General features: G+C 46.9%; 1 protein-coding gene across 2 annotated transcripts in view; it reads right to left on the bottom strand.

Annotated features, from left to right (window-relative positions):
* Nucleotides 1-570: 570 nt before the first annotated feature.
* The window catches only part of LOC140219778 (diphthine methyl ester synthase-like), a 42493-nt gene continuing 29940 nt past the window's right edge, over nucleotides 571-13123 (bottom strand). The window contains exons 6-8 of one of the 2 annotated variants that reach the window (XM_072289594.1): nucleotides 5526-5565; nucleotides 1356-1532; nucleotides 598-686 (exon numbers count right to left, since the gene is read on the bottom strand). In XM_072289594.1, coding sequence (XP_072145695.1) covers nucleotides 1469-1532; nucleotides 5526-5565 — 104 coding nt within the window. In that variant the 3' untranslated portion in view covers nucleotides 598-686; nucleotides 1356-1468. Of the gene's footprint in view, nucleotides 687-1355; nucleotides 1533-5525; nucleotides 5566-13123 lie in introns of both variants that reach the window. The other variant, XM_072289595.1, reaches the window with a different exon arrangement.

Raw genomic sequence — 13123 nt, 5'->3', positions numbered from 1 at the left:
TTACAGAACTAACAGCATACAATGACGCTCACACCTCTACAAGAACAGTCTCCACTCGCGGATGCATGGCTCATCCACATAATATCTTCAGCCAGAAGATCTGTTCCTCCCCTCTTCGGCGATGCTGGTAATCTTCAGCTACTGCTGCACTGCAAGGACAGCCATTGAACGCAGCTCATTGTGATCAAAGCTTTATTTCACCAGTGCCGTGTGCACCATTTGCCAACTACTAAAGGCAAAATGGCGACCCGTAAAGAAGACGAGAATTGGCAACCATGATGGGAGGAAGAAGAGAGCTTCAACACGCAGGGGTGGTGTTCCCTAGGCGGAACTTTGAATGGCAGAGAACCTTGAGATGTGGCGTCACGAATGAGCATGTCGTGCTGCCTTGAGATGCAGCTTGACAGCATTGTTGGCGCACGCTGCCATGAAGCCACACCTCAAGGCGCAATTCGCATATAACCTGTACCCCAACATTACTGTTAAATATTTTTTTTTGGGGGGGGGGGGGGGGGGGTGTTATATGACCAAAACTACTTTATTTAACCACAATAGGAGGGGACACGAACTTACCCAACTCTGATGCAGGAAACCCTTCAGATTTCTTAACTTGGAGTATTTCAAGGAGCTGGGAAGCTGCTTCTGCAACTGTCATGAAGCGTGGTGGCTCGTAGATGTCCCGGCCCCTGGGAAGACAGTAGGCAATGCATATGTCTTAGCCATTTATTTTACATACAGCAGATTACAACTGCACTGACGCGCTGGCTATGTTATGCAGTGCAGGCTGCCTTGCTAACTAGGGGTATGCAAATAGCGATTTTTGAGACAAAATTGAACACGAACCAAACAGTACCAGAAGCAAATCTAATTGCTTGATTTCTGATGTTTTCAACAAGGTCCACTTCGGTTTCCTTCAGCGGTTCATGCTCTGATATCACGCCTTGTACTGTGTTCAGAGTGCGTTGCGGTGTGATTGATACTTTCAGGTCTGCCAGTGTGTCTTGCTTTTGCAGAGTTTCACTCTGGTTCTTGCACAACACTGACTAGCACACCTCCAGAGAATAAGAGTGTTGCCTTCTATTCAGCTCCTAGTACTGCGTGTAGGAACTTCTCGATTCCAAAAAATGGACTTGTTTCTCACAAGTGATTTTTTCGTCCAGTCAATGGATAAACAAAACTTTGGAAAAATGTCTGCACTGGGAGCTTTCTGTTGTAATACTTCATGTGGCTCCGTTTAAGAGTCCGATCATATTTTTGAGAAGAAAGAGAATGCTTAATGATATATTGTGGTCGGGGATTCCAGAAGGTCAACCAAGTTTCATCCCCATACGCGTAGGAAGGTCAGCTGGACCTACCAGCCTAAGGGCGTGGCAGGTCCGTCAGCCATGACTTGACCAAGGTCTTGACTGTCACCATTAATTGTTTCTTCCCTCCACCTTTCAACCTTTCAGCATGGTTGCCTGCAGCTTCAGTGTGGGAGCTCAAGGTCCGTAGTAGCACCAAACACCAACACCAAGATTTTCAAGGCACTCCTGCAATCCAAAGCCGACGCTTGTCTGCAAAGGCAGCAGCGGAATGCACAGAGTAGCCGCAGCTGATGTTGCACTTCACATTCACTTCCAAAAGTTCCTTTTCCAACCAAATACACCCCACTGACCTTGAGTCATCTGGCATCACAGCAATCACAGACGGAGCATGTTAGAATCACAGTAATTTGCAATAACACCGACACCGTTCTAAGCTGCCAATGGGAGAAATGGCAATCCGCACATACCAGTGCGATCAACAGAGCGGAGCAGTGGCACTGGTTCGAGGCTACGTATCTCCTCACCACTAAAACGGTCTGTATGACACGAGCTTGGCTCCACTCAGCCATGAAGAAACTTAAATATTTTTAGTGGTTGGAGAGTAGTACATGCGCAGAGGCACATATGGTGCCCAGTCAACAAAGTTGACGTCAAAGAGGTTCTTTGAAGTGCAACACATGCACAGTTACTCCTAGCTAGAGAGAGCGAAATAAATTCATTTACAGGAAGGCAGAGAAGTTGCTACTCTGTACTCGGGAAATGGGACGAGGCGGAATAGGACTGATGAATGATTATGACGATATGAGAAGGAGGTGCATATATATAACAAGGCCACAACATTGTGGCATCTCTAAAGCCATGTCTTGCCCAGTGGCTTGCAAGAAGGCTACAGCGGCACTTGTAATCAAGACTGCGCTGTCTCCATTAGGTCAAGAACCCAAAAGGCACTCACTGATAGTGGCCTCTTATCAACGTTTACAATGGAAGAGTCCAGTTTCAGTCGTTCTTGCACATACACGGGACAAATGCAAAATATGTGATCAAGTTTTTCTGGAACCTGACAGTGCTCACAATTTAGGCTAGTGTCACTGCAACCTATGACGTGTCTATAACGTTTGGTGAATGCGGCACCAAGGCGAATCCGGTGCACCATGGTTGTTTGGCTTTTTTTGAGCTTGCGAGGCATACGAAATGTCATTTCTGCGTCCCACTTATGCAATTGCCTGTGCGATCAATGTATTTGGGTCCAGTGTTCCAACGTAGAGTTGCGTATCACGCAATGAAGCAGGGCAGTTGTGTCTGCCCGTGAGAATGCAATGCATACTTCAGAAGCATTATTTAAAGCACTTTTGGCTTCAGTGTCTGCCTGTTCGTTTCCGAGCACGCCACAATGAGGAGGCATTCACTTAAAGGCGACATTGTGGCCATTTCTATATGTGCGGTCTAGATGCTCTACAATTTCTAGAGCCAATAAATAATATGGGCCCCATCTGAGGACGCAATCAATTGTTTGAAGAGCTGGCTTAGAATCGCAGATTATCGTCCATGCATGAGGAGGTACCCATGGTTAGTGACCCAGTTTGGTGTAAGACATTCATCGAAGAGCGGCACGTGCCCAGTGACAGGTAGCTAGTGGCCCTAGTTGGCACGAAACAAGTTTACTGAAAAGTGGTGCATGCCCAGTGACTCGTGTTGTTAATGAGGTTCACTGAAGAGCAGCGCACACCCAGCAGCACATTTCCAGAGATCCAAATTGACATCACAGAGGTTCATTGAGGTGGTGCACGTATCTAGCTTCTCAAAACCAACGATCCAAGTTGGGGTGAAAGATGTTCACTGAGGAGCCGTACGTAAGCAGTGGAACACGCCCAGTACCACAAGTTGGTGCGAAACTGATTACACACAAGGTGCTCGTAGCCAATGCCACATACCTATGACCCAAGTCGGCCCAAGGATTGGTTCTGAACCCACTTCCCTTTTCACAGCAGCCCAATGCTCTATTCTACCATTCCCGGCGACCTGATTTGGTGGGAAAATGGTTAAAGACATAGACAGACGGATAGATAGATGGACAGCTTAAGGAACATGCTTGTGAGGTACACCAAAAATGCTAACCGCATTAAAAGTTTAGGATAACTGGGTTCACTTGAAGAGGAGGCTTCAGTTTGGGACATGTTACAATTTCCCTGTTTAAATATGTTCAGAGAACTGCTCAACTGCTGTAAATGAAATTTGCTGGACTTGAGAAAGTTCAAATCTAGTGGCTCTAGAAAACTGAATTTTAATTCCTGGGCTAAATCTTTTTTAGAGAAATTGCAAATATTGGTAAGCTTAAACAAAATTAGAAGCACGATGCTTCCAAATTCAACTGTTTACTAAAAACAGGTATCTCAGTTTTCCAAACTGCATCTGTTCAAGAATCCAAAGCAGCCAAACCTGATATATGTATAAGAATTTACAGCTTACGTGCAATTGTTACACTGTTTATGAGTGTTGCAAAAGTCCTACTCCCATATTAGTAGTATAACTCAGAATGGTGCATAATAGAGAAATTTTGTTCACTTCAGATGTATTACTAGGTGCAGTTTACAGAATTGTTGTATCACTTTTCATTACTAAATTAACACAGCTGTGAACTCTATAGCTGAGATTTTTGCAATTTCCGAAAATATTTGTTCGAAGATTGCTGGCCTAAATAAAAAATCTTATTATACACACTAGCTTCTAACTTTGTCTTTTAAATGCAACAAACCTTATCAAATTCAGTGCAGCCGTTGCAGAGAAAAATGGTTTCACAGCATTCCCATTAATAAGAGTTTCCAGGCAAAAGCTGTTGCTTAAAGGGATACTGAATAAAAATCTGAAAAAATAAGAGAAGCATCACAATTCGACTCAGAAGACGCTACTGTTCCAATACTCAGTGCTTATTTCACACATTTTTCAACTGATGGCCGTAATTTTGGAGGTTTGCGAGCGCCTGGCAGCTGCACACCAGTACACCGGGGGCTGCACACCAACCGCCGTGATGTAATTTGTCCCAGCTTGCAGCAGCAGGCATTGTTGTAACAAAGCGTTCAAATTGTTTTGCAATTGTTTGCGCTTAAGTTTCTGAACATTGTACAGAAACAGGGCGGCGATTTGCACATTGTGTCGACAATATTTACACACCAATACTGGCAGTCGACCATTGCGAAATAGCGAGTGTATGCATAGAACGCCTGTTGCATCTGTGGTCGTCCGCTCCAGTTCACCTTCTACTGACACCAGTGCTGTGGTGCCTTCACTGTGGACGCTATATGAAGCTCTCCCATAGCGTTACGTGGAAGTTCCATGACCAGATGGCCGTGCTCCCTCAGGGGTTGCAGAATCAAGCATCTTTTTCATCTTTAGATCACTATTGATCTGACCAGATGAAAAGTATTGTACGACCCTGCTACTACGATGCCACAGCACCCTTTCGCTGACATGCCGCAGCTCTGCAGAAAAGCAGGGCTCATTGATAGTCACCATCCTCGAAGTGTTTTGAGCACAGAAAGTCACACTTTCACGGTGCCCATTTTGGTTGGAACGGGCACGCAGCGCGAATCCATATCCTTCGAAGCTTCGGCTCTGCCAGGAAGGTATGACGTGGCTTGTCTCGCCAAACAATACTTTTCTCCCACTCTAGCGCACAGCAGCATAGAGGCATTCTCCTGTGTAGTTCCAGGTGCTTCATTGATCCCATTACAAAGCAGCACACAACACAAATGGCAATATTCAAGACTTGCGCAGAAGCTCCACTTGGAGAAACAAATATGCATCCACGAGCAACTGCACAGTTGAGACGTTAGCTGCTGTCTTGCGATGTCCACACGAATGGAGAGACGCGGGCAATGGCTGACAAGCCGGTATCCGGCACAGACAATGTCACAGACACGTCACCTCCTCTAGTTCACGGCGCGGCCACTACACACCGTATTTAGCAAAAAATGCATTAAATTCATTATTTTCTGCTACGTTCTGCCTTTTTGTGCCTTTTTTGCAAGCTTTCATTTGGGCTAAAAATCTCAGTGGGAAAAGATTTGTTCGGTATCCCTTTAATGAACATATTTTCGTGTCGGATGCAACTATGTTACAAAGAGGTTCTACTGTATCAAGTCACTGTCATAAGTGTCACGTCACCATTTGCAGTCACCCTATGACACATGACAGGAGGGATGACAGGTGGGCTGCACTCACTTGATAAGGTTCTCTATTGACTTCTCTTTCAACTTGATATCTGCAAGGAAACCACAAAGTGCCAAGCACGCATCACCACCACGTACACGTGTTCCTAACAACATTCATAATGGCTCAAGACCCAATGTTTTATCAGCATTCATAATGGCGCAAGACCCAGTGTTTGATCAGGCAAGATTGCAACACCGACACTGCTGACAACTAGCAATCTATCAGTGGCAGAACAGGGGCCAAGAGAAAGTAAGTGCAACTGAGAGAATTACAAGAGGTGACGCAATCATAAAATCTGTGGGCTTACAGGGCAAGCTTGAGCATCACAGGGCAGAGTAACTGAAGATTGCTAGGAGAGGCCTTGGTCCCGCAGCATTCCAAGACTCAGAATTTTGTTGAAACTGTTTGGATGCTAATGGGAGCAGTTACTGACTTATTAAGGTCTGCAGCAACCTTTTACTGCTAATAAAATGATACAACAAAGCAACAAAAAAACATGTCGAAACTATTTTGTTGAGATTATTTGGACTCTCTTAGCGAATAAAAATAAAAATATGAGAAAGAACAGAAGACAGAGAAGCACCAGTTACAAAGGACCTCCCGTCTCCTGTTCTTTTCCATTTCACTCATTCTCAGTTGTGCTAATGCCAACAAAATGTTACAGAACGCCAACTTGTTCAAACTGCCACCTAAACCCAAATGCATTGAAGATAATGAGCTTGCACTGTTCATTGCTCTAAATACTGACTTTGCAATTCCACACTGGTGCTCTGATGTGCACTTTTCCTTTGTTGTTACGATTCTGTTTTAGCAGTTGAAACTAGCCAACCCCCTTGCATATATGGTATGCATGCACCTGTGTCATGTATTTGAAATAAATCTTGTTCAGCAAGCCATCATCAGTCTGCTCATGCTTTCCCTTAATCCTTTGTTGTTTCCCGCAGTTTCATTTCACTTTAAAAATGATTCCGAAACAGCTCACCCAAACTGCAAGGCAAACAAAAAAGATGGAAGGGACAACAACAGAGCAAAAAATTATTCACTGATGACTACGATACACCCTAATGCGAAATTTGAGCGCAGCTATACCTATACGCGTTTTCATTTCACTATATACTGGCTGGCGCAGACAATCTGCCTCGTGCAACACATTGTAAACAAAGCGAAGTTTGGTGCGATTGCCTCACTAATCGGGAGATCACAACAGGCAGCGCATGGGTGATGTGTGGGCGCGATTCACAGCAGCAGCCGCAGGTAGACCTCCGTTCATGCAGCACCTTGTTTCCATACAAACGACGCACGCTACTCTAGTGCCATCTCATAGCCATCGTCGCCGCAAAGCCCGTCTTGCGTGGCACTACGTTTTTCTTCTCACACTTTTGCCATATCCTCCTCCTCCACCTTCCTCTCCAAGCCCTCTTTGCTATCGCTACTGTGATCTCCCGCTGCACTCCGCATTCACGTTCACCTTTCCAGGGTGTCTACCAAGTTGACATTTCCAAATTCCCTGAGTTCCTTTGCAAAATTCCCTGAGTGACAGAGAACTTTGTTTTATGTAGACACAGGCTGACACCATGCCCGATGCTGTCAGTCTCTAGTGAGCATGTTAGCAAATTAAAAAAAAAAAACTTCATCCAGTTTGAACTGTAAAGAGTAGTGTTTCTTTTATTCCAAAAGAAAACACAAGGGAGGGGTTAGTAAAATGAACGACTAACATAGCTTCGAAACAAATGGTAAAACCCATTGCAAATTGAGTCGATCATTCTCAAATACGAATAAAAAGGAGATGCACACTGAAGCAAGTATTTTCAAATATGAGCTATTTCTGTCAGCTGACAGCAAACTCATTGGTATGAGGCCCGAACTTTGTCACAAGTGAGATTCTCTCGCAACAGCTGGTAAGTCAACCTCAACTGTCCTGACATACTCTCAGGCCGTGCACAACGCCTCAGTGTTGCATTTCACTGCTTTAAAGAGTTTATATTGGTTTGGATGAGAGACACCTACATCTCGGCGTCAGCCAACACTTTGTTTTTTTTTTAGCTCAACCTTCTTCACAGAAGCGGCAGCATGCTTCCTTTCTCGTTCATGCCTCAATGCGTAGGTCCTCCTTCCTCCTTCCACTGTGCGTTCACCACAAGAACCATTTGAAGCATCCTCTTGAACAGTTGTACAGTCAACGTCCAATTTTTCGGACTCCCAAGGGGCCGCGAAAACGTACGAAAATCGGGCAGTTCTAAAAGATGAATGCATGTCTTTTATTTATTTATTTATTTATTTAAATATACTTTACAGGCCTCAGACTGAGGCATTGAGTAAGGGGGACAGTACATAGAAAATACATAGAATAAATGAAATCTATAAGACCGTAGCAGTTTACACACTACAACCGTAAGTGTAACCTAGGTGAAAAATAATTACTTAGTTCACGATTCACTAGTAAAAAAAGCAATATAATAACAAGGAATGAATCACAGAGTATTTTCAATGCAGTCATGTAAGTAACAAGACCAGAGTGTTAAACAGTATTAATTTTTTGGCAGCGGTGGTGGCTTTGATTCAAGTCGCCAACTGTTTATTCGGACCTCACGGGGACTGCAGAATTGTCAGAATGAACAGGTGTATGAAAAAGCAAATTAAGAAAAAGAAAACTAAATCCTTTATTTCCACGCACTTATTTGGGTTCAGCAGTAGGCTTCAAGAAATCATGAATGCGCCGTTGCACACTGTTCCATTTACACGCAATCAGATAAGCCTGAATCTCGGAGGGTCGTACGGTCACTATAGGTCGCTGAAAGCACAGTCACTGCTTGTACACGCTTCGCATGCGATGGCAGCGTAGCACATGGTGCGTCATCTTTTGACTCGGAGTCATCGTCCGGCAGTGCAGCAGAAACCTGACGAACGATCTCGCCATCGTCGAGTTCTGCACGTCAGTACAGCAGTGTCAGCACCTGTGAAACTGTCAAATGAGCCAGTGTCCGGAATCGCAATGCTCGGCAGAACATTTTAGGCGTCAGTAGGGAGCACAGCGGAAAGCGACAAATCCTAGGCCTCCTGGCACCCGCTTGCCGGCATTCCCCAGCAAAGTCTGCACGGGCACTGTCGGTGCAATTAGACCCTTGACATGATGTTTCCGTCTGCCGCCTTGAATCACCCTAACCTCGACACAGTACACAAAGCGAACATCACCGCGCCGTCACGCCGACACCAGTTGCACAAACGAAAAACGCCGCCTACTCGCAGCGTCGCGCACAAAGAAACACAAATCAGCTGTGTAAAGGGGGGTTTATTCGGCTCGTAGAGCAGCAGCGACAAACTCAGCACCAGCAGGTAGGGCGCAGTCAGCAAACGAACTGGGTACGTGCCACGCGATGGCAACGGGGCTTTTCAGCCTGCCGATCTTCTTCATCACAATCACCCCTGGAATCGAAGAGTAGCCATCCTGGCGACCTAGGAAGAGGTGGGCGGATCGTAATACTGCTTCAGCCGGTCAATGTGCACAGTCTCTCGCCCCCAACGATGCAGATCGGAAGATGGCGATACGGGTTTGACCACGTAGTTCACTGGTGATATTTGTGCAACCACGCGGTAGGGCCCATGGTACTTCGGGACGAGCTTGTACGAAAGGCCAGGAGCAGCAACAGGTGGGACCCAAAGCCACACAAGTGAGTCAACGGGGAAGGGGTGAGAGGGAGGATTGAGGTCATGGCATTCTTTTTGGCAGCACTGTTGAGCAGACGTCAAAGAACGGGCCAGTTGTCGGCATTTCTCGGCGTGCTGAGCAACCGCAGAAACAGGTGAGCATTCAACAGGGTCCGGCCGGTACGGGAGAACCGTATCAATGGTGCTTGAGGGATGGCGGCCGTAAAGCGGAAAGAATGGTGAGAATCCGGTAGTGGCTTGAGAGGCAGTGTTATATGCGTAAGTGACGAACGGAAGTACAAGGTCCCAGTTGGAGTAGTCAGATGCAACATACATTGATAGCATGTCACCAAGAGTTCTGTTGAATTGTTCTGTTAAGCCATTGGTCTGTGGATGATAAGCAGTAGTAGTGCGGTGAATAATTTGGCATTCAGATAGGAGTGACTGCAGGACGTCCGAGAGGAATACGCGGCCCCGATCGCTCAACAGTTCACGAGGGGCGCCATGGCGAAGAACGAAGTTGTTTAGAATGAACGAGGCGATGTCTTTTGCTGATGCGGCAGGCAAGGCGGCGGTTTCAGCATACCGTGTCAAATGATCTACGGCGACAAGAATCCATCGGTTGCCAGCGCCAGTAGATGGAAGAGGCCCGTATATATCAATGCCGACACGGTCAAATGGCTGAGCTGGGCAGGGAAGTGGTTGGAGAGGTGCGGTGGAGAGATGCGGGACACATCTGCGTCACTGGCAGGCAATGCAGGAGCGTACGTATTTGTGGACGAAGGTGTACATCCCTCGCCAATAATATTGTAGGCGAAGCCGTGTGTAAGTTTTTGACACTCCGCCGTGACCACACTGCGGGTCAGAATGAAAAGCGGAGCAGAACTCTTGTCGTAGGTGGCGAGGCACTACTAAGAGCCATTTGCGGCCGTCATTGTGGTAGTTGCGGTGGTATAAAAGTCCGTCCCTGATTGTGAAATGCTGCGCCTGTCGGCGTAACACTCGAGGTGCTGAAGTTGCCAGAGGATTTGACAAAAAGTCGATTATCATGACGACCCAGGGGTCTTTTCGTTGCTCCAATGCCATGTCCAGGATGTCAAGTGGTGAGATGTCATGTTTGTAGGTAGAAATGCTGCTGTCTGAAGTAACTGGTGAGCGCGAGAGGGCATCGGCATCAGCGTGTTTGCGTCCAGAGCGATAGACGACACGGATATCATATTCCTGGATTCGGAGGGCCCACCGAGCGAGGCGGCCCGACGGGTCTTTTAGGTTGTACAACCAGCAAAGAGCGTGATGATCCGTCACCACGTCAAAGCGTCCACCGTAGAGATATGGATGAAATTTTTGAAGAGCCCATACGATAGCCAAGCACTCTTTTTCTGTTGCTGAGTAATTGGCCTCAGGTTTCGTGAGGGCACGACTGGCATAGGCAACTACATATTTGGCATTAGTGTTCTTGCGTTGTGCGAGCACGGCACCAAGGCCAACACCACTGGCGTCAGTGTGCAGTTCTGTAGGTGCGCTTGGATCAAAATGGCGCAAGATTGGCGGAGACGTGAGGAGGTGACGAAGAGTCGTAAAGGCATCATCAGAGGCTTCTGACCAAGGAGAAAGTTCATTGTCGCCTTGGAGGAGTTGGTTTAGTGGTGCGATCACAGTAGCAAAATTTCGAACGAAACGTCGAAAATAAGAGCATAGGCCAATGAAGCTGCATAGTGCTTTCAAGTTAGTGGGCTTGGGAAACTCGGATATGGCGCGAAGTTTAGCAGGATCAGGAAGAATGCCTTTTTTGGAGACAACGTGGCCTAATATAGTCAGTTTTCGAGATGCAAATCGGCACTTTTTTTAAGTTAAGCTGGAGACCAGCATTCCGGAGACAGGTCAAAACTTGATGTAAACACCGAAGATGGGTCGGAAAATCAGGAGAAAAGACGACAACGTCGTCGAGGTAGCAGAGGCAAGTATGCCACTTCAGGCCGCGTAGGATGCCGTCCATCATGCGTTCGAAGGTGGCGGGCACATTGCACAGACCGAATGGCATTACAGTGAATTCATACAAGCCGTCTGGTGTTACAAACGCGGTTTTCGAACAGTCAGCGTCAGCCATGGGCACCTGCCAGTAGCCAGAGCGGAGATCTAAGGAGGAAAAAAACTCCACTCCTTGCAAACAGTCAAGTGCGTCATCAATACGTGGCAACGGGTATACATCCTTTCGGGTAATCTTGTTAAGCCTTCGATAGTCGACGCAAAATCGTATGGTGCCGTCTTTCTTTTTAACTAGGATGACTGGTGATGCCCAAGGACTACTAGAAGGCTGGATGACACCGCGATTGAGCATATCGTTCACCTGATCATTGATAACACATCTTTCAGTCGCCGATACTCGGTAAGCATGTTGTCGAATTGGTGCATGGCTCCCAGTGTCGATAGTGTGCGAAACAGTCGTTGTGCGGCCGAGTGATGTTGCTTGGCAGTCAAAAGACGAAGAGAAGCCTTGGAGCAAGCGAAGAAGTTCATCGCGCTGCGTCGTTGTAAGGTCACTGGCAATAGCTGGCATAAAAGAATGCGGCAGTGACTGAGGAGGCGATGCCTCGAGAGCAGCAAGATAAGTGGAGTCGTCCATCGTGTCAAATATTGAAGATGAGGTCAGTGGCTCTGCTCTGCCAAGGCTTTCACGGCAGCGTAAAGTAATTGGTTCAGCCTATGGGTTTGAGACGCACATGAGAGAGGCGCCAGCTTTGAACTCAAGGACGGCGAACGGCAGTGGTAGTGAACGGCGGCGAACTAAGAGTTCGGACGGAGCGAAGAGTACTGTGCCGTCATCTACAGATTTGCAAGAGATACTGACAAGAGTGGAAGACCAGGCAGGTATAACGATGTCTTCTGAAACAGCGATTTTGCGACAATGATCCTTATGATCAGTGATAATATCAGTCGAAAACTGAAACAGCTCAATTTCAGCGCGGGCACAGTCAGTGATTGCATGATAGGTGGAGAGAAAGTCCCAACCTAATACGACGTCGTGTGAACATGATGGCAACACGATGAAGTCTATGATATAGAGGACCTCCTGAATTATGACACGAGCAGTGCAGGCGCCGGATGGCTCGACGTGCTGCGCGTTGGCAGTTCGAAGAGACAGTCCAGAAAGCGGCGTCGTCACTTTTCCTATCTTGCGGCAAATACGGGCATCTATTGCTGAAAGTGCAGCGCCGGTGTCGACAAGTGCTAGCGTCAATGTTCCTTCTATTGCGACTTCAATAACGTTCTTCGGGGAAGTGTGAGGCCTTAAACATTTCGCTGGCACAGCAGTTCTCGCCTCCTGAACTGCGATACAGTCAAACCCGGCTATATCAAACTCACAAAAAAACACCTATCAGTTTGATATAGAGCATAATTCGATATAAGCCTGCTAAATAATTGGATGTCATAAAAGCACATACCATTTATAAAATTATTTTATTGAAGAAACTAGCTTAGTTTCGCATAAACTAGTCCTGCATTTTCTTCTGCTTGGGCAATTTCGCTGCCTGCGACGCACGCACTTCCCCACGTTGTCTAAGGAGTCGGAGCAGCTGAGGCCGCAACCTTCCGCATGCGTGCAGAAGCACCGGACTAATGCGAGTGCACCAATCACTTCGGAGGATGTGGGCAAAGGACCGTAGTTTCTTTCCTCAATGTGCCTACTTTTATTTGTGCTCAGTACGATGTCGGTGATGTAGTCTTCGTATCCGGGCTCTCCTGTGGTCGTGACACCATCATCTGCACTCACAAACTCGTCCACCGTTGATTCGAATGTCCCGGAAATTTTGACAGCTCGCTCCAAACTTCGGCAACACCGGCTACGGCTTCGTCGCATTCATCAGAATTTGCAGTCATCACCGAGCACGCGGAAACCGGCACGTATGAAGAACCTCTCGTACACGGCCGTGCGTACGTGTCGGGCGCCATGGGCACCGGGT

Source organism: Dermacentor andersoni, chromosome 8 (assembly GCF_023375885.2).
Source record: "Dermacentor andersoni chromosome 8, qqDerAnde1_hic_scaffold, whole genome shotgun sequence".
Taxonomy (NCBI): Eukaryota; Metazoa; Arthropoda; class Arachnida; order Ixodida; family Ixodidae; genus Dermacentor; species Dermacentor andersoni.
This window is presented reverse-complemented; position numbering and strand designations above follow the sequence as displayed.